The sequence below is a fragment of the Solanum verrucosum genome, unplaced genomic scaffold (genome assembly GCF_900185275.1).
Source record: "Solanum verrucosum unplaced genomic scaffold, falcon-dt-bn FXZP01000088.1, whole genome shotgun sequence".
NCBI classification, from domain to species: domain Eukaryota; kingdom Viridiplantae; phylum Streptophyta; class Magnoliopsida; order Solanales; family Solanaceae; genus Solanum; species Solanum verrucosum.
The window spans coordinates 2,153,103-2,174,895 of NW_026020077.1; the positions used below are offsets into that span (position 1 = coordinate 2,153,103).

Consider the following 21,793-nt stretch of genomic DNA (forward strand, 5'->3'; position numbering starts at 1 on the left):
TATATATAACCTTCACATGTCTTTTAATTTTATCAATCATGTTCTATAAACCCGTAAAGAAGTACATTCATTGTGAGAAGATCATTGCTTGCTATTCACCCTTTTATTTTTACAGGATATATAGTCTTTTGAATGAAGTAATTTGCTTTTCCTCCTTGAAATAAATGACAATTAGACACAGGTTTAAAGATTTTTTGCGGTTAAAAGGAAAAAAGAAACGGGTAATAAAATTGCATATAACTAACGGCAATTTTTATGTACATCAAATATTGGAAAGTCTCAAATTAGAGTACCTGAAGTAGAAACGTGGCACAAAGAGAGACTCTAATGAGTGAATAACTTTCAATCATTTTCTTGAGTTTTAACCACATAAATGGCCCTCACCTTCAGGCTTCAAGACATTACTGATGCAAAAATCACCAAAACTTATGTCATTTCTGTACTATATTGCCTAATCGTTCGACCAAGAAAATTGCAAATAGCATCTGCACCAAATTTATTGTGGTCATGAAAACTAAATGGATCATAATCATCTTGTTTATTCAAGGCCAAAGCTTATCCACTTGAAATTATTTGACATATAGATACAAGTGAGGTAGAATATAGATTTCCTCTTTTAACTAATTTTTGAATTACTAATATCTAAATAATTCTAATTCGTTAGCAACCAACCACTTCATGCATACTAAATAAATTAAAAATTGAGCATATATAAGTGTCATTGGATTTCATGTGTGTTATCCAATAGGTAGAAATGGATAGAAAAAAAATCCCCTTCAAAATGAGTACTATATGAGAGGCCCTATTTTTTTTCCTATCAAGGATATAACACTGTTATCCCCTTGTCTTCTCATTCCTCCCCCAATTTCTTCCTCACTCTTATCCTTCTCCGCCATGGCTTCAATTTCAGCAGCGTCTGCCACCGCCACTTCTTCTACTAAGCTCCTAAACCCTTCTAATCCCCTTATTCCTTCCGCTACTAAACCATCCAAGCTTATCCTATCCTCTTCATTTACCCCCAACTTTTCTACCCTTTTCCTCCACTCACCCGCCGCTACTTCTCCCACCACCCACCACCAACGCCGCTTCACTGTCCGTGCTGCCCGTGGCAAATTCGAGAGGAAGAAACCCCATGTCAATATTGGTACTATTGGCCATGTTGACCATGGAAAGACTACCCTTACTGCTGCTTTAACCATGGCTCTTGCTTCTATGGGTAATTCCGCTCCCAAGAAGTATGATGAAATTGATGCCGCCCCAGAAGAGCGTGCTCGTGGGATTACTATTAATACGGCTACGGTTGAGTATGAGACTGAGAACCGACACTATGCCCACGTGGACTGCCCCGGTCATGCTGATTATGTCAAGAATATGATTACTGGTGCTGCCCAGATGGATGGAGCTATTCTTGTTGTTTCCGGTGCTGATGGCCCAATGCCACAGACCAAAGAACATATCTTACTTGCTAAACAAGTGGGTGTCCCTAATATGGTAGTGTTTTTGAACAAGCAAGATCAGGTTGATGATGAAGAGCTTCTTGAGCTTGTTGAGTTGGAGGTAAGAGAGCTTTTGTCTAGTTATGAGTTCCCTGGTGATGATATTCCTATTGTTTCTGGTTCTGCTCTTTTGGCTTTAGAGGCTTTAATGGCAAATCCTAGTATTAAGAGAGGTGAAAATGAATGGGTTGATAAGATTTTTACATTAATGGACAATGTTGATAATTATATTCCTATTCCCCAAAGACAAACTGAGTTGCCTTTTTTGATGGCTATTGAAGATGTGTTTTCAATCACTGGTAGAGGTACAGTGGCAACAGGGAGGGTAGAGAGAGGGACTGTTAGGGTTGGAGAGACCGTTGATATTGTAGGATTAAGGGACACCAGGTCTACTACCGTGACTGGAGTTGAAATGTTTCAGAAGATTTTGGATGAAGCAATGGCTGGAGACAATGTGGGATTGTTGTTGAGAGGTATTCAGAAGATTGATATTCAGAGAGGAATGGTGTTGGCAAAACCTGGAACAATCACTCCTCACACCAAGTTTGAAGCTCTTGTGTATGTGCTGAAAAAGGAGGAGGGTGGCAGGCATTCCCCATTCTTTTCCGGGTACAGGCCTCAGTTTTACATGAGGACCACTGATGTGACTGGGAAGGTTACTTCCATTACCACTGATAAAGGAGACGAATCTAAGATGGTTATGCCTGGTGATCGTGTGAACTTGGTGGTTGAGCTCATTATGCCTGTGGCTTGTGAACAAGGGATGAGATTTGCCATCAGGGAAGGAGGAAAGACTGTTGGAGCTGGTGTCATTCAGAAAATTCTTGAGTGATCAACGAGCAGCAGCGCATTTCCATTCAAAATGGTCCGGTCCTTGTCATGCAATATTTTTAATCCCTTGTCATATATGCAACGTTTTGGTTACTTCTTTTCTTTTAGATCATAGGTTAGTTGAAGAAATCTTGTTATAAGTCAATGCTAGTGCACCTTTGCGAGTTTGCTTCAATTTTTGTTTGTTTGTTTGAAAAGAAGGAGAACATTTTGTATCTTGTGTACGTTTAGTTTCCATCAGGAAAAAATCATACTTTTGATTGAAACTCAACTTAAACATGCCAATGAAATTAGGTGCATTTGACGAATTGATGCTGTTTGGTAACACCAAAAAAAAGAAGAAAACTGAGATATTTCATTTTTACAACATATTTTGTTTAGAAACTAGAATTGACGGATGTGAGATTCCCGTGTAAGTAGTATGTAGTAGAACCTCATTAGAACTTGTTTAGTGATGCTTAATTGTTATTGTCAATTGTGGCTTATAATCCCCTAGTAGATGTTTATGTGAATGGTCAGTTGGTTCTATGTTAGAACTTGTCAATCCTTGGTCTTTTGTGTTTAGATGCGCTATGTAGAAATTACCGTACAAAAAATGTCATTTACCTATTGCTTATTAACCTCAGAATGAGATGGTCTGTTGTGTCATCCTTCATGCTTGTTCCTGTAATAATGCTCAAAAGGTGCTCGCACTGGCTGTCATTTTTCATATGTGGTGCTGTAATTGTGCTTCAAAGATGTTCTCGCTGGCTATTATTACTAGCATGCATGTTTTACTAGGTTGAGCTAATGAATGACTCTGTTTTATGGCTCTGGATTTGACAGTTTTGTTTATGTCTTCTGGACAAATAATGGATCTTGCTTCCAACCTCTAATATTGAGTTGATCTCTTGTAAGATCTGTTGAAAATGAACGTCATAGCATGTAATTTGCTATATGAAGTTTGATATTTACTGTTTTAAGTGGTGTGAAACAAGCTGCTGAGCAGAGCTTTTTCCTATGGCCCCCTATTAACTGCAGCTTTGCAGCCCTTTTACTTTGAATCAAACATGCACAACTCCTGTTGTCACGACTCACGAATGATAGAGCAACACTTCTTCAAATATTTTTGGTCTGATGTCATTCATGATGGCAAATCTTGTTAACTCCACATTTTTCTTCCGTTTCCCTGCTACACCACTTGTATGTCACCTGAGTTATGCCATTATTGCAAGCACAACTATTATCACTGAGGGTGCAATCAGTTTCTTTTTGCCATCTCAAGCATAACTATTATTGCTGAACTATAAAATAGAGGGATAGGATTACTTGCAAGACCTTTGTCTTTGTGTATGAAATGTTTCAGCTAACTTGCTTAGATAAGTTTCATGGATCTGCACTTTCCTCGAACATCTTTCATTGCCCTACTTAGAATGACATTTATTTTTCAATGCAATGGTACCTTTTTGGGAAAGGAAAGAATCAAGGAGCATCATGTCTGTATTCAGCAGCCAGAAAATGATATTGGCTGAATGCATGTGCGCAATCAATACCATTGATCTCATTACTTTTCAATGTTGGGAACATTGTTTTTCAAAGAGCTAGTTAATATGGGATGCTACCGCATTTTGGTGAGTGATGCCGGAAAATCTAGGCTTGAAAAGAGATGTAAAATAATGAGAATAGAGTATGCATAAATATTTCAAAGGACAAAAGCCCGTTATATTTCTATGGACCATCCTTGTCCACTGTTTGGTGCTTGTCAGTTTTACTAGCCATTGAGGCATCCATGGTGACGGGGTTATATTTTCTGCTGAATAATCTGGTTCGTATATGTTTTACACTAGATGTGTGGAAACTAGTTTGAGATTGAGGTGTGTTAGATTGATTGATACATCTAGTTACCTGTTGATGATCATAGTGATGGTGTGTATACTGTTGGAGTACTTTTTGTTCTACTATAGGATACGATCTTTAGTGAATTAGTGATTCAATGGTTTTTCTCTTGTCCAATTATTTCGAAATTCAGTTAGACCAAGCTGGATTTTGGTATCATTGAATGTATCTTTTACTGTAAACCTTGGTCTTCTGGTAACCATTTACCTTGAGTTATGCTTGACAACATATGTACCACCAGCAACTAGTGGGGTTTCTTGGTAGGTGCTGTTCCCAGAATGTAGTTGACTCTCATCGCAAGAAACCATTAACAGAGTAAAGAGTTCTTGTTTGGAGAAGCTTTATTAGATATGATTAGAATATAGCTGTGTTGATGAGTTAATCAAAACTGAAAGGGATTTTCCTATCCGGTGTTTGTGTTTGGGTTGCACCAAAGGTGACCTGTATGCTGATGGAATTAGATAAGCGCTCTTGATTCATCTTGAAGGAGAAAGGTTCAGTAAAACTGAAACGTACAGTATGGAGTGAAAGGGCAATGGAGAACCAGGAGTGTTACCCCATATGCTGGTGGGAGGTAATACGTACCCCATATAATTAGGCAAGGAGCACACAAACTGACCTAGACACCACGATTATTTAAAAAAATGTAGGTGGAGTCTTTTGGTAGACCAACATGCTTGTTTCTTGGCTATGCGTCTATTGAGAGTAGTACCTCATTTCCAAAAATCTACCTCGAATTTTAATGATATGTGAAATTTAAGCACCTTCAAAAATTGGAAAACTGATAAAAGAAATGATGATCAAGTTTAGTCTCTCTGCTACATAGCTTTAAACAAATGTACCTATGTACATTTTCCTATACATATCGATGACTACCTACATTCAGGAAGAATTTGTTTCAAAGAGAATAATGTTGAAGATAGTTTGGCCTTCTAAAATTATCATGGTGATTTATGAGTTGCAAGGGATTTTGAATGTCAAATTCTGATACTTTGCATTTAGATAAAGAGAAATGTTACTCAATGTGTATGTTAAATCTAGTTTATCAACTTCTGTTAAGCAGTCAATGAAGAATTTATAGAACAAACATTTTAGGAAAGGAAAATAAATTACTCCATAATCCCTACTATCTGAACTTCACCAAAGTGCCAATACACTTGAAAACTCTCAATTTGCACTTACATTGTTTGGATACAAATACTATGCAGTGCATATGTGTTCATGTAAACAGTTTCTAGCCATGAATGAAGTTATTAGATAATTCGAGACTTTAGCTAGTACTGGAATACATATAGCACCTATAAATATGTTCCCGTGAACCATTATTCTCATACATATGTTCTAAAAAGCTGTTCTCTTGGTTGGGTTGATCCTCCGTCTGGTCATGAACATCTTAGAAGATAGTTGAAGCAATAAGCTCTTGAAGAAATGCAGCTCTTTGCCTTTTCTCTTCATACTGTTCTTCCAGGGCTGGATCACATACTGGCATTTTGCTGCTGCATAAGAAAATAGATTTCTGTCATCCTACTATCAATACCATGATTGAATTGCACTGTCAGTTTCCTCTTGAAACTCGCTCATGCTCCAGTTGCTCTTTTGTGTGTGTGTCTGTGTTTTGGGGGTGGGGGGATTATTGTCTAGCTATATAATTAGACTAATTTACATCCATAATCTGGACGCGTCAGTTATTGATAAATCTAGAGTCTCATGCATGTTCAAAGTAAGCAATAGTTTGCCACAACAATGATACCTCAGGATGGTCCATTTTGGCATCAGTCAACATTTAATTCAAGGGCTGAGGGTAGAATTCACAGGACATATCAAACCATGGTACCTTTGTTTCATATGTTTAATGTGTTCATCACTGCCCTTTCATCACTGTCTTCTTGTATGCCAAAGACGATAAGTCCAAACTTCAACATGATGGGGTACTAAACATGACACACCAGAAAGAAGCTGAATCTACGTTGAATGGCATACATTGGTTTCTCAAGAAGTTGACTTGCTTTGGGTCGAGAAAGAAGGAAAGAACACCACCTACATAGATTCTCTGTTCATTCCAGTGACAACTAATACAGAAAGGTACACTTTTTTAGTAGGAATTGCAAGTTTGCTTGCATTTTATTTCACATTTAGCACTAATAACTCCAGTTTGTTTTATGTTAAACTTTCAGTAAAGCTAAATAATTATATGTTTGCATATCAAATAATTTTTCCTCAACAGTTACCTTTCTACATCAGGAGTGGCAGCAACACTGCCAAGAGAGTTATCTTGTGGACCGTCTTTAGGATCAGAAGGAGCCACGCTACATAGAAATGGCAGCAGAAGGGGATCAGGAGCAGGTTCTGGCACATTGTAACGACCAACCCCTAAATTTGTGCAGAAGAACGAATTTACTTCGTGGGGGTCCTTGCCACTTATTGCTGTTGTATTATTCCAGAAGCCTGACTTCAGGTACTTTCTCTTCCTCTGCAAAAAAATAAATAGGTAGGAAGAGAGGTGTTTGCTTACTACTAGATGCTAATAATCGAAAACTTGTGTACTTCTCACTTCTCAGTGAACTAAGCTTACCTTGACTGATTGTGCATGCTGTACCATAAAATGGCCCAGAGGATCTTTACCTAATGTTGCAGCACATATGGGACAAACCTATTCAAGAAAAACAACAGATCATTGTTCATTCCCATTTGACACAACACACATGTTTTTTAATAATGTAACATAAGAAACCATTAACATCAGCTGTCTGCATTACCGCGTTTTTAAAGTCAAAGCAATGCTCTTCTTGCAAATGGTTGCAAAGCATCTGGACTTCAATTTCAACATAACAGAAAGGGCAGGGGAACCAGGCTCTTACATCCTCTTCTCCTTCAGTATTATCCACATTTGAGAGACTATCTGCTTGATTTTCAAAAGATACCATCATGTGCTTTGCACTTTAGGAAGTAAATTATGTAAGGAAATGACATAAATAAGTGGAATAGCAAGTCATCCACCCCATGGTTATTTGTATTTTTTCTAAGTCAAAAAAGTTGAATGGCAAATGAATCCAACCATATAGTAGATGTTGGAAGTCTGACTCATTTTTTTTTCATTTAAAAATTATCCCTCTATTCATGAAATCATACAAAAGACAGTCAAGAAAAGAAGATGAAAAGCAAGGAGTTAAGCATCTGAAATAAAGAATCTTTATGGTCCTAACCTCATTCACCACACAAAATCCAAAATACTCAAAAGATTACTAGACTCTGTACTAAAAAAAACCCTTAGACAGGGGACTTAAATAAAAGCCTTCAAGAAATTTTAACTAACAGAAACAAAAAGGCAAGAAGTTAAAGAAAACTTCATAAGACAAAAACAAGTGATGCAATATTATGATAAATAAATACCATAATTGCTGAGCCTGTTTGTTTGTACAGCAGAGAGATTATGCCTTGCTGAATTTATTCTTGCAGCCCAAAAGTCCACATCCATTTTTCCAAATTTCTCTCTTTTTCTTGAATTTATCAAAGTTGTATTAGTCAGCTTCTTCTTGTAATTGAAGCAAAGAATATAGAGGTTTTCAGATTTTGTTGAATAAGATACCTAAATCAAACAAACAAAATAACAACAGATGGTTTCCAAGATTTAAGAAGAAAGAAGTGTGGCTGCTTTTGTTAAGCTTCTAAGAACAAAGATGATGGGATATTGTGTTGTACTATTTTGTATTTTAGTGGTGGAAAAGTTTATACTCAAAAAAAAAAGGTAGGGTGGGGTCAGTTATTTTGGTAAAGCTTTTCTGATACACAAAAGCTAGATAATATATTCTTGACACGTGTCCCCTATCTCCTGGGTAAACTTTTACTGACAAATTTCTCACTGTTAAACTGAACTAGAAAACCTAGTTAAGACAGCAGCCAGCAAGTCCAGTACTCCATAAGCATTCAACAAAAATACCAAGAATAATACTACACCCGTTCCATTTTATATGATACGATACGAAGAAAAAAAAGGATATTTAAAATTGTGATATAAATAAATAAAAAATATTTGTGTGACTATAAATTTTTTCTTTAAGAGCAAAATAGATATTTTAAAAATTAATTATTAATATTTAATATAGAAATATATCTTTTTTTTAAAAATTAACTAAAAAAGAAAGTGAATCATATAATATAAATTGAGAGTAACAAATATAGTCTAGGTATACTTTGTATAACAAATGTATAATAAATATTCCATTATTCTGTACTTAATAATTATATAGTGTTTTTTATTGTAGTCTTTGTTGAGTTGCCGTGTAATGTAAAATTTCATTCACGCACAAATGTAATTATTGACTCACAAATAGTAGGAGCAATAACCAATCTAAATTGAGAGAAAAAGACAAATATGTTAGTGGTGGAATTGACCTATAATCCTATTAGTAGTATCAGTATATGCTTTAATCTAATTATTTGAGTTAGATTTTGTTTAAAGAATTTTTTGTAGCTTAATTAATTGACTATTTAAATTTTCACCTTTTTGATGAAGATTCAGTTAATAAAAACTTTAGGGTTTTAAAATATTTTTCATTCCGTCAAAATGGTAAATTCCAAAAACAAATTTTGTTTAAATAAAAAAGTTGCTTACTTAATACTGAAGCATATGTTCAATGGAGTATTAGTATATAGTTCATTTTATTTATATTATTTTGCATATTTGACCCCGGCAAACTTTTCAATTAAGTTTCCTCGCAATCTAAAAGTATTTTGAAAAGATGCAAAGAAAGGCCAAGAAACGTCCAAAGGTCAATCTGATTTAGGGTGACAAAATTAGCATGATTTTGCTAATCTGTTTAAGTTTAAGCAGGTTAATAATTCATTTATTTATTAATTTAAGCCGTCTTGATCCATTCAATATGTCCCTTTATGAATTAGACTAACTTAATAAAATAAGTAATTCAATTTAACCAATGAAAAACCTTAAATAATTTTTTTTGTTCGAATATGTCGTAAAATATAGTTATGGAATTTTTCTTTTAGATAATTAAGTAACTAATAAATAAAGAAATTAAAATTATGTAAGAATTGGATAGGTTGGACATTCATATTGATCAACCCGGCCAAACAACAATTATATGTTTATTTACTAGCTCAAACTTATTTTAATTCACGCAAATTCACCTCAACATTTCGGTTTAACATCCTTTAAATACAATAATTAAGTAGCTATTGTAAATATAAAAAGCTTAATTAATAATGAAATAAATAACGTAGTATACCTAAACCTTAAAAGGTTGGTGACTCAAATAATACTAGTTAGGTAAATATGGTGGTAGCAAAAAGGGGAAGTAATTAATAAGAGAGTTGGCCTAAAACTACTTTATTGTCAAAGATAGCGACTAAGTGATTATTGTCCCTTAAATAATTAACATTAGGACGGTGTAAAGTGCCCACATGACCAAACAATCACACAAAACATTCATTATATAATTCCTTTAATTTCTTTTCTGCTTCTTTTGGTGGGATTAGGACATTAGGTGTGTGAAAAAAAAACTATTGAGTATACAAATGTTTTGTTCCTATTTATTTTTTCTCCAAAGTATACCTTTTTTTATTTTGGAAGTATTAGTGGCAAAGGAGTTGAACAAAAATAGATTTGCATTCTCTAAGAAAAACATAAATAGTCTCTTAACTATAGAAATAGGTCTAAAATGGTTCATTAACTATATACTTATCAAAATTAGTCCTTTAATTATTCAAAAACTTATCAGCTTTGGATCCTTAATTATACACTTACTGGTTTTAGTCCGTTAATTATAAACTTACCGATTTTAGTCCTTTAAGTATTCAAAAACTTATCAGGTTTGGTCTTTGTCCATTTTTTAAATACAAATAGCTTCACTTAATATTAATGGAATCCATGCCTTGAGAAATTAAATCCTTTAGCAACTTTTTCTGTTGTTTCTCTCTCTCCGCTACTTTTTCTTCAAAATAACCTTAACCTCAACGATTTAAAATAAAATTCACGAGGAAAGAAAATATAAGTCATATTTTTATTCAATAGAGGATAAAATGAAGCATATTATTGCTACTAATGACTTTAATATGTTAAACTTTATTATAAAAAAAATATTATTACCCATTAAATCCAAAGTTTATACTCCAACGACTTCATTGAACAAAATTTGAAATTTATAAAATGGTAGATTTGCAATTTTTTTTAAAAAAATAGATCAATTTTATTATTTTATTCATTTTATTTTACGTAAATAATTTGAGTAAATTAAATAAAGTCCACACTGACTAGCATATTCAAGTCATTAACAACAATTATATGCTTAATTTTATCCTCCATTAAATAAAATTAGGATTTATATCTTCTTTCCTCGTTGACGTTATTGTTCTTTTCACAAGAGTAGTTTGAAGAAAAAAGGGCGGGGATAGAGAAACAACTTAAAAAATGGGTTAAAAATTTAATTTTACGAAGATTTTCGTTAATATAAACCTAAACTATTTGTATTAAAAAAAATGGACGAAGACTAAACCTGATAAATTTTTTAATACTTAAAGGACTAAAATCGGTAAGTTTATAGTTAAGGGACTAAAACCGATAAGTATATAGTTAAGGGACCAAAGCTAACAAGTTTTTGAATAGTTAAAAGACTAAATCTGTTAAGTGTATAGTTAAAGGATCATTTTAGACCTACTCTTTAGTTAAGGGACTATTTATGTCATTTTCTCGCATTCTCTTGTGTGTTGTATGTGTGTGTATACGGTTGATCCAAACATAATTTCAATGTTAATAAAGCATATTTTTTTGCGTAAAGAATGATACATTAAAGCAAAAGTTTTTATTATTTCAGTTGGTATATCGAAATAATTTCATTTCAATTTTTTTTTATTTTTAAAAGGCAGAAGCATTACCAATTGTATCACTGTGTGATAGAGTAATCCAAATAACCTTTTATGAATAAAATACAAATGTACTTATGCCGCAATATGAAATGAGAATAATGAAAAACAAAATATTCTCAAATGAAACAAAATATAATTTGTTAATAGTAATTGGATTATTTAAGTCATGGGCCTAGTCTAGCCGGAAATGGTCTTTGGGCCATATTGAAGAATTTGGGCCAAAATGGTAGGATCTGTTCAAATAAAAGCCCATCACACAGCACAAGTTAGAACGTAGAACATGAGGTAGTGTTTTAAATTGGATTACCTTATAAATGATAATAAATGAGAATTTCCACAAATAACCACTATAATAAATTAAACTTAATTGTGCCCCATAGCTGTAGTTTGCATATTTATGAGTTATAATTATAGTTAAGTTGTCTTGTTTGTATAATTTGCAGGTGAGTTTGTATAATTTGCAAGTACGTACGTTTGTATAATTAAGCTATTTTTGTAAGAAGCATATGTGGCGCGACCTCTATTTATGTTTTAGTTTATTGTTGGAATACACAAATATCACCGAGTGCTAGCTAAGCTTCTGTGGTTTGAATATAAGAGCAAACCTAGCCCATTATAACAATAACGAAGACATATTTGACTTCAACTATTAATAAATGACAAATCTATATCATTTCTACACAGTTCAACAGGAAATTTTGCCCTTTAGGCCCATCTATCTAGGGTTTACAAACTATTGCCGTGTGATAGTGGACCTTGAGACTATTACATCGAGTAAATGATTATGTTAGTGTTTTTCTTTTTTCCAACAAATTAAAGTGGTCAAATATATACTTTAATCAAGTGAGAACATATCTCATTATTAAGTAAAAACAAAGGGATTAATGATTGCAAACGAGAAAAAAGAGAGTATGTTTTGTAGCATGACGTTTCGAATAGCAATAGGTGAAGCTGTTGTCTCAGGTTTTCTAGGCAAATTACTATTCTTCCAGCTAACTAATGGAGTATCAACTACAGTTAAAAGATACTCCTAAGAAAACAGTAATAATAAAACCAATCATGAAAGTTTATAATCAATAATGTTCCAATATTAATGTGTAAGATTGATGTCAATGTAGTTGAATTGGTCAGCTGGCATCATGTATCTCAATTCATATTATGTGTGCTTTAATCAATTGTTACAATTACAAATGACCTTCTTCCTTTTTTTTCATTTTCAGTTTACAAATTTACACTACTCAATATAAATAGTTTAATATAATTGATGACCATACTGATACAGAAATTCATTAATTTTTTTAAATAAATAATTAGCTTTAATTAATTAACATGATTAAGTGAAAAAAAAACCACACGCCTAATGTCATTCATTTATTAATTTGGAGCTAGTTTGAATCACAATTTGAAATCACATTGATATGAAGTTGAAATTTTATTTGGGCAAGCAATTTGGATTTTTTGAGTTGTGTTTTTTCTCATAAATATGAAAAATTCCACAAGTTATAAAATATATCAAAATTTCTCCAATTCTTATACAATCTTACTTGTGCAAATCATAGTTCATAAATAAAATATAAAAATATCTTAAGACACCCCATTGATAAATCACATATCTCCATTTATAAATAAATATTTATGATTATAAACTTAATTTCAAATATATATAGTTTTATAATGATCCACTAGTCAACAATATAATGCTATAATAGTAATAATTAAGTAGTTATATTTAATATAATCATTTCACATTATGGTACATATATCTTTCACGGTGGGTCATTTCTTTTTTATATAAAATATAAATTTATGGGTCTAAGTTTTACGTTTTTAAAAAAAACTGAAATCATGATTTAGAATTTTAAATTATGTTTTTTTTTTCTCAAAAAAATTGAGATTTGAAATCATGATTTCGTATTACATTTCTAAACGCAAGCTTGATAGTTGGTAAGGGACCAAGGGTAAAAAGTTTACCTCACCAATTGTCATGAAAATACTATCCATAAGGCAACTGTACTTCATTTAAATTCTTTTTACATCTTTTTAGATGGAATAAGCTAAAGCATCAATTTAGTCAATAATTTTACCAAAAATAGAGGGGATACTGTCACACCTGAACATAGTAAGGTAAGTAAGCATGCTGAAAAAACAAAGTGCTTTAGTCACTAGGAAAAGCCTCATCAGTTTGTCCTCAGAGAAGGCCCAAAATAGTTCCTCATTTTTGGGTTAAGACTCAAAAGTCATTCTTGAGTTTTCACATGAAGCACTAATAGTCCCTCATGTTTGTAATATTAGTGCACTTTTGGTCCTCCCCTAAACTTTTGCCTATTTTTTAACATTAATTTTGTTCATAATTTTATGCAAGGAATGTCCCATCGCCTTTTTATATATTTAGTAGAAATAATAACTCTATGTGAGAGAAGGTGAGAAGAAGAATACCTTGTTCTGTTCGGTATAAATATTACTGCAGCTTAACTAGGAATATTTTAACATATGACATTGCAAGAAAAGAAAAAAATGTACTATTGCACGTGAAATCGTTGTGATGAACCTCTCGACTTTACCTGCAATACGATTTCTACTAAACAAAACAAGGTGTTTTTCTTCTCTCAATCTCTCACATGGAGTTATTATTTCTACTAAATATATAAAATGACGATTAAACATTCCATACATAAATTATGAATAAAATCAATGTTAAAAAATAGGCAAAATTTTGAAGGAGGACCAAAAGTGCATCAATATTGCAAACATGAGGGACTATTGATGCTCCATGTGAAAACTCAAAAATGACTTTGAGTCTTAACCCAAAGATAAGGAACTATTTTGAGCCTTTTGTCTCGTTTGTCCTCTACCAAAGATAGTGTGTCAACATTTTGTAATCAACTTTTCTTTCGTCGCAAAATAAGAATCAAAAACTCAGTAAAAGAAAATAATACAAACATCATTTAATAATATGATAATTATTTGCCCTTTTCCCTCAAGGTTACTGTCAAACATTCTACTTGAAGCTAGCTAACTCGTCACCATCCTTCATCACATTTATTTGTCTTTCTCAGTTTATGAAACTAATAATGTTTTGACACATGGAATCTGATGTGAATGTTGATTTGTCATTCACGCTCAAGCAAGTGAGCATCACACGAATACGATAAGGCTTTAAAATATTTAAATACGTCTAGAGATCTGGATGAAACCTCGTGAGAATACTACTATCTGATACCCTTGAGTAAACACCTCATTCCACAAGTTCTTATTTGGAGTTAAGTTGCAAGAACTAATTAAATAATAAGTTTCATTTTGGCATCGTTAATCGTTACATTATGTCTTACAAAAAAATAATACGTAAAGGATCTGAACACTACTCGACCAAATTTATTTGAATAAAACAACAACTAACGCCAAAACACCAAATATAAATCCACTATATATCTTAGAATCAATAACTAGAAAAAAAGGTAAAGCCTCATCAAGATCCATGCACAAGATGAAACTTATAACTCTCACAGTCTCACTCATATAGTAAAGAGAGAGAAAAAAAGAAAGAAAGATTACAACAACAAATAAAGAACTTAACAGGTACTTATCGGACCAGGAGTGCTTAATTCCCTTTTGCATGAACGACCATATGGGTCATTCTACTCTCAACATCATTTCAACTCACCTTCAAGGGAGCTTCCAAACATCATATTGTTCTGTCGATTATCAGACTGTTCAGCTGACCTCAGAGGATTTCTGTCATCACCTAACATCTCATCTCGAAGACACAAATTGGTAAATTGAGTCACCATAGTGATCGATGGATAAAAATAAGATCACTCACTCTTCAATTAGGATATGTATATATTTGGGTGAAAAATTATAGAACACGCATATATAGTACTACTAGGTTGGTTGTGTAGTAGATCCTAAAATACGCATGCAAGGATTGTTTCTTTAGTGTTGCGGTGGGGGGGGGGGGGGGCACGTTTTAACAGGTAGGGGGACAAATTGAAAAGGATAAATAAAGTGGAAAGCTTTTCTCTTAAGACGCATGGAATTGTATATATGTGCCCTAAAGTTAAGGGGCTTTTTTCTAAAGTGTCTTAAAAAAGAGCCTTTCTTCTAATGGTGTTTGAATTTTTAGCTCTTCTATGTTTCCTTTTTTCGGTTGGTTGTTGGAAAAAGGATGTGGTAACACATCTACAGCTTTTTTTCATTTTGGCCCCAATTAGTTTTAGTGGTCGCCCCCCACCCCTCTTTCCCGTGATATCGAGTTTGAGTCTTGTAAATGTAATGAATCTCTAAATGAGAGCATCTTTTTCTTTAGTGTCTCTATTGCGAATTCAAATTAATTAAAATCTATTCATGTGATGATATATATATCAAACACTAGGTGAAAACAAAAAAAGTTATTCGTATTATGCTATATAAACAACGATCGAACCATCATTGAATCTTTTACAAGTGAAGGTGAAAGTTCTTCATATGTTATATGCAGTGTGGAATAGAGTGTACTGGTTATGGATTTAATCAAACTTAATATTTTTAATATGGATTATATATTGGTATATATGTATATGTGAAAAACTATTAAAATATAAATAAATTAATATTGAATTATGAACCTATAATTTTATAAATACATTGAATTTGTCCATATTGAAAACCTTAAACTAGAATTCATCAAATTTAATAATATCCTTATCTACCTCTGCTTGTATGTATCTTAAAAGTAGAAATATTTTCCAGTCGGAAAAGAAAGACACAAAAGTAAAAAAATGCGGTGTAATTAGTCTATAACAAAGAAAATTGAGGGAATATGACTCATGAAGAAGACTTAGGGTGTGTTTGGTACGAGGGAAAATGTTATCTCGGAAAATAAGTAGATTTCTAACTTATTTTCTCATGTTTGGTTAGTGAGTAGAAAATATTTTTTAATGTTTGGTTGGTGAATGAAAATCTTTTTTCAGATTTTTTTTTTTTTGGTTTGGGACTAAAAAAGATTCTTTAGGAAAATAATTTCTTATCCGAAAATCAACCTCGATAATTGATCTAGGATCAGACCCCAACATCAAAACTAGGACAAGACCCCGATGACCGTTCCAAAATTCGACACTGAAATTTGACCCAGGAAATTGTTTATCAAAAACAATTTCTTTTTTTTAAAAAAAAATTGACGGGATTGCGGGGTTAGGTGGAGTGGGTAGAATAATTTTTTTTTTAAAAAAATGAAATAATATCTAAATTAGTATTTGAGGGGGAGGGGGTGGATGAGGAGATGAAATAAAAAAAATTTAAATACTTTTATAAAAAGAAATTTAAACAAAGGAGGGGGGGGGGGGGGGGTTGTAAGGTGAGAGTGATGGTGGATAAGATAAATATTTTTTTGGGGATAATAATTTTTTAATCTTTAATTTTTACTTATACTAATAATTTATTTAATTTTTGTCAAGGAGAATGTTTTGTCCATGTGAAGTGTGATATGATTATTTTTTCAATAAAAAAGAGAGTGTATTAAACACACCATGGTGAGGGTGATATAAAAGAGTGAGGTGTGTTTTTCAAACTAATAAATAATAATTTAAGTATGAAAGTAAAAAAAAGAAATAGTTTATTTGTGTTTTTAATACTTATCTCAAATCTTTATATAATAGTATAGCTAGAAATAGAAGAGGTGAGGTCACCGACATTAATATTTATATTTTTTTATCATTTTTTTGTGGTCCATTTTATCTCATTTTTTCAAATACAAATTAAATAAATTCATGAGAAAAAAATGAATCCAATGCAAGCATAAAAATAGTAGTATTCATTGGTAAATGAAAATTTCAAATGACTTTCAATTTTCATAGTACAGTTTTTGTATTCAAACGCCACATATGATACAATTAGTTTCAAACTTCTATGAATGAGCTACTTAACATATTAAAAGTTAATTTTGTTTTTATTGATCAATTAATTTTTTATCTCTTATAAATAAATATACGTTATTAAAAATTTAATTATCAGAATATCAATAAAAAAATATTATTTGTGCATCTTATTATTAATTGTCCTTGATAAAATTCATTAAAATTTTAAAATATTTCTTTTAAAGTTAATAGATTTGCAAATTGTTTAAAAGATTTGTATTAAGGAGAAAATTTTAAAATATTTCTTTTAAAGTTAATAGATTTGCAAATTGTTTAAAAGATTTGTATTAAGGAGAAGGAGAGAATGGATGAAAAATTTAAAGTAATTAATTTAGGCTATAGTGATCCTACCACTACAAATTCTTACATCATATGTCACCACACACACAAAATAAAAAAGGATGAGCACACAAAAATGACAAAATATGAACTCATAATTTTAACAGGCTTCTTTAAGAACATACTCCTAAAGCTAAAACCAAACAACAAAAAAAGCACTTGCAAAATGCATATTATGCCTAATAAAAGAGAAAGCCATTGAGTTAGTAAATTCAAATTAAAATCGAGAAATTAGATCATATGTTATATCCCTCGAAGGATATTCTATCAAATAACTCACATCACATATATTACATCTTTTAATTTATTCAAATTATGAGTGTACCATATCAACCTATTCTTAGACCAATTTATATATTTTTCATGCTTTATACTGCATAAATGACATAAGCAAATTCTTAAAATATTCTTTTTGTTATTGTAAATTTAATTTAGATATAAGGGGATTAAATTATTATTTTCATATGTTTACATACAAATTGAATTCTATAAATGAATTAAATCAATATAAGAATACTTTCGTAAGAACTTAAATTTAGAAATGTAAGTTTATATTAACATTCAGTAATCAAATAACTTAGTAATTATCACAAGTTTAAGTGTAATTTCGAAGATGACAAATTCAAAATAAATTCCATAAGATAAAAAATGATGACTTATTAATCTAATAACGTATGGTGATTTTTAAAATCAACTTGTGGACATATGATTTTTCAAAACCAAAGAAAAAAAAATAGAATAGAACGAAATAAAAAGATCAATGTGTCTTATATGCTCTATATACATTTTTTCAGCTTTTAATAATCTGAAAATAAAATTAAAAATATAAATAAAATAAAAGTTTCACTTAAATAAATAACTTGAAAAATGAGGAAAAAGGGTTTCTTAATTTCCTCTATATTCTTACTTAATAGAAAGGACTTTGACTTCTTCATGCAAGGCTACAATCTTGGGTACATTTTGTACCTAAAGGGGACATGGAAATGTCATTTCTTAATCCAAATTTCGAACGAAAAATATAAAACTCTAATTAAAAGAAGAGTACAATGTCTCTACTCATCAATTATGAAAATGTAGGGTACAAAGTTGCCTTTGTTAGATGCATTTTACCTTTAAATGTGGAATTTCTCGACGTGAATTTGAATTTTGCCGGATTCCAATATGAGTAACAGACACCGAATGAAAAACCAAAAAAAATAACAAAATGTTAAATCATACCACTTCTCTCTTTTCCTATATTTTGTGGTGAACTTACAAGGAAATTGTTTAAAAAATAAATAAATAAAAAGTTAACACCATAATATGGATGTAGCAGCTAGAGTAATGAAAATCAAAATGAAAAATATAATACTGTATTTTGTATTATTGCATAATATATTGATACAAGATTCACCTCAAGTGTGTTCTTATCTCTTTTTTTTTTTGTCTCCGGCCAATGTTGATGCAATTTTCTCGAAACCTCTTTTTATACAAATTGTGATAAAGGCTTTTGAGTTTCTAATAGAATCAGTTTTATTTTTAAATATTTCATTATCTCTATAATTAAGGAGTTGCAAGAAAATGGATGTTTTTTTATGGAAAGAATCAGTTTTATTTTTAAATAGGGTAATGCTGGATGACCAGAAAATTTGGCAAGAATTTGACCAGAAATTTAAAAAGTCTATAATATCCTTTTTATTTTAAAATAAACTGTTCTTTTTTTCATTTTTAATTAAAATGTATTAAAGTTAAAAGGGTAAAAATATTCAAAAGGTAAAATAACATAATGTGAAATATGCTATTTTAACATTCTAGCCAAATTCTGGCCAAAAGGAGTTTTCCTTTTAAATATTTTAATATTCCTATAATTAGGAGTGCAAGAAAATGGATGGGTTTTTTATATGGAAATCTGTAACTGTAGGGATTTAAGGAAAAAATTGAAATGCCAATCATCTCTATAATTAATGAGTTGTAAGAAAATAAGGAAGGAAATAAATGACTATAATAAGGAAATTTATAGTCAAAATATTTTTTATTAATTTTTTAGTTTGAAAAATTAAAGAAAAAGTTCAAAATCCTGAAAATTTCTTGCTAATGTTGTTTGTTTTAGTCAAACGCAATCTTTTTTAAGTTTTGTAAAATTAAATGTAATCAGATACTTTAGAGTATACAATGATTTTTTCCCTAAAAAGTCTTGTACACTTTAATTATTTATATTTTTTTCCTAAAAAGTCCTGTACACATTAATTATTTATTTATCTTTAACATGTTCATCAATTGAAAGAAGGGGTATATAAAGTGCATATCACAACATAAGTTATGAAACAAAAGCATCTGACCATTCAAAATGGCACACTCATATAACTTTGCCATATTTATGATAGTTTCACTACTACTCATCTCCTTCACATTAACAAGTGTGAAAGCTGATTTGATAGATGAGATTTGCTCAAAAACAGTAATCAAGGATGTCTGCTATTATGTTTTAAGAGAGGATCCTCGATCCAAAGGTGCAAATCCTGAAGTCCTTATGACAATCGTAATTGACTTATCACAAAAGAATGCAACATTCACATGTAATCTTGTTAGCACGTTGCTTAAAAAGACAACAGATCCAAAATTAAAGACGCGATATACTTTATGTTTGGGGAATTTTAATAAAGCAAGTAATATTCTTGAAAAATTTCCAAACTTATTGAAGTCTAAAGACTATTATGGTTTGAGTGCTAATGCTTCTGCTGCTATACGTGAACCTTCTACGTGTGATAATAATTTTTTAGAACCACCGGTTGAAGTGCCCGAACTCAGAGAAGCTAGTGACAATCTTCGAGGACTTATCGATGTTATTTTGGTTCTTGTTGGCTTTTTGTAAGGGTGATGCATAGCAATTTATAGACTTATATGCAATGTATTGAAGCTGATTATAGAAAAATATGAAAGTTATTAAATCATAAGTAAATGCTTCCCTTCTTGAATTTGGTTCAAGCGCTTAATTACATTGTTTTAATAACGAAAAACTGTATTTCTTATTTTTTGTGGAATATTTTAAAATTATTTCTTACTTTTTTTCCTTTAAGTTTTCTGCTTTTTTTTTTTTTAAAAAAAAAACTTTATGGATTCTAAACTTTGGGTCATGCGATATGATATCATGATATGAAATCATGATATGGTATCATGATATGGAATCATGAGATGAAATTGAAGATTTGTTTGGACATGCGATATGGAATTTTTGTGTTGTATATTTTCTCATAAACATAAAAATCCCATAAGTTGTAAAATTATTAAAATAACCCCAATTGTTTATTCAATCTTATCAAATAAACAAAAATTATAAAATCGCATAATAAATGATTACAAAGTTATTTGTTCTTCAGTTAAATAATTGTTTCATCTAACTTTAATTTAATTAAAAAAAATTGAACATAAATTGTACTTGATATGTTCATATCTCTCAACTACTCTTACAAATAACCTATAAAGTAGAAAAAAAAACATACATTGGTGAGTAAATATTAACTTAGAAGTTAAATGCACTAAGATAAAAATTAACAAACATCACTAACTTCTAACTATTTACAAGAAAAATCAATAGTTAAATATTATTGAATAACGAAATTTTAAAAAGTTACCACAAGTTTGAGTCAAAAAAAAATTCTAATAAAATTCTAATAAGAAAGTGCGGCACCGCCAATGAAAATTGTCTTTTATCAATATTATGCTTAGTCATAAGATTAAGACGTTTTTTTTTTATTATGAAAAATAAAAAAAGTATTACTCCCTTTGTTCTCATTTATATTCACCAAATGAATTTCTACTTTATCATTTATATTCACCAAATTTAAAGTGATAATAAATTTTATATTGGTGAGAATAATAAATTTTAAAAAGTAATGATGTGATTATAAATTTTATTTACATATGAAACAAATGGTTAGTAGATATAAATGTGGGGTTGTTTTAACAAAATATAAACTCATGGATCAATTATTGTATTAAAATATCTCAAATCATGATATGAAATCACATGGTGATTTCATATCATGGTTTTTGGAGAATATGATATCACCTCTCATGATATGAAATCATGAGATGAAATCAGCGTAAAATTGCATGTCCAAACGCTGATTTCATCTCACAACATCATATCGTGATATGATATCGCATGGCCAAACGCCTACTAAGTGTTAGTGATTGTATTCTGAATTAATTTTAGCTAAATTTCTTAATAAAAAATGAATTTTAACTTAAATTGGTTTGGTCGAACCTACACATACCTCCCCTAGGTGGGCCATGGGAGACCGGTCGAGGTATATATAAACAGTTGCACGCCTACACAACTTAAATCATGAAAAAACTATTCACAAAAATAAAAAATCATACAGAAGAAACCAAAAGATCGAAGAATAAACTATATATATATAAATAAAAAATCAATAAATCATTCGAGGAATATATATATATATATATCGATTCTCAATCACACATATATATACTAAGTAC

The 21,793-nt window shown here is 31.0% G+C and overlaps 2 protein-coding genes across 8 annotated transcripts; one reads left to right on the top strand and one right to left on the bottom strand.

The window, feature by feature from the left end:
* Positions 1 to 752: 752 nt before the first annotated feature.
* Positions 753 to 2,631, top strand: LOC125823999 (elongation factor Tu, chloroplastic). Its single transcript, XM_049503355.1, has one exon. The coding sequence runs from the start codon at positions 793 to 795 to the stop codon at positions 2,326 to 2,328; it is 1,536 nt and encodes a 511-aa protein (XP_049359312.1). The 5' UTR covers positions 753 to 792; the 3' UTR covers positions 2,329 to 2,631.
* Positions 2,632 to 5,350: 2,719 nt separating this feature from the next.
* Positions 5,351 to 7,897, bottom strand: LOC125824084 (protein DEHYDRATION-INDUCED 19 homolog 5-like). 7 transcript variants are annotated; one of them, XR_007442755.1, is made up of 6 exons: positions 7,593 to 7,897; positions 6,959 to 7,101; positions 6,775 to 6,852; positions 6,431 to 6,672; positions 6,037 to 6,239; positions 5,351 to 5,698 (listed from the first exon to the last, which is right to left on the bottom strand). XR_007442755.1 is itself a non-coding variant. In XM_049503437.1 (5 exons), the coding sequence occupies exons 1-5, from the start codon at positions 7,675 to 7,677 to the stop codon at positions 5,596 to 5,598; spliced, it is 651 nt and encodes a 216-aa protein (XP_049359394.1). In that variant the 5' UTR covers positions 7,678 to 7,897; the 3' UTR covers positions 5,351 to 5,595. The 7 variants fall into 7 exon arrangements, 4 of the variants coding, with proteins under 4 accessions (XP_049359394.1, XP_049359395.1, XP_049359393.1 ...); XR_007442753.1 differs by having other exon boundaries at positions 6,959 to 7,104; positions 7,593 to 7,869; XR_007442754.1 differs by having other exon boundaries at positions 5,554 to 5,695; positions 6,959 to 7,104; positions 7,593 to 7,869.
* Positions 7,898 to 21,793: the final 13,896 nt, after the last annotated feature.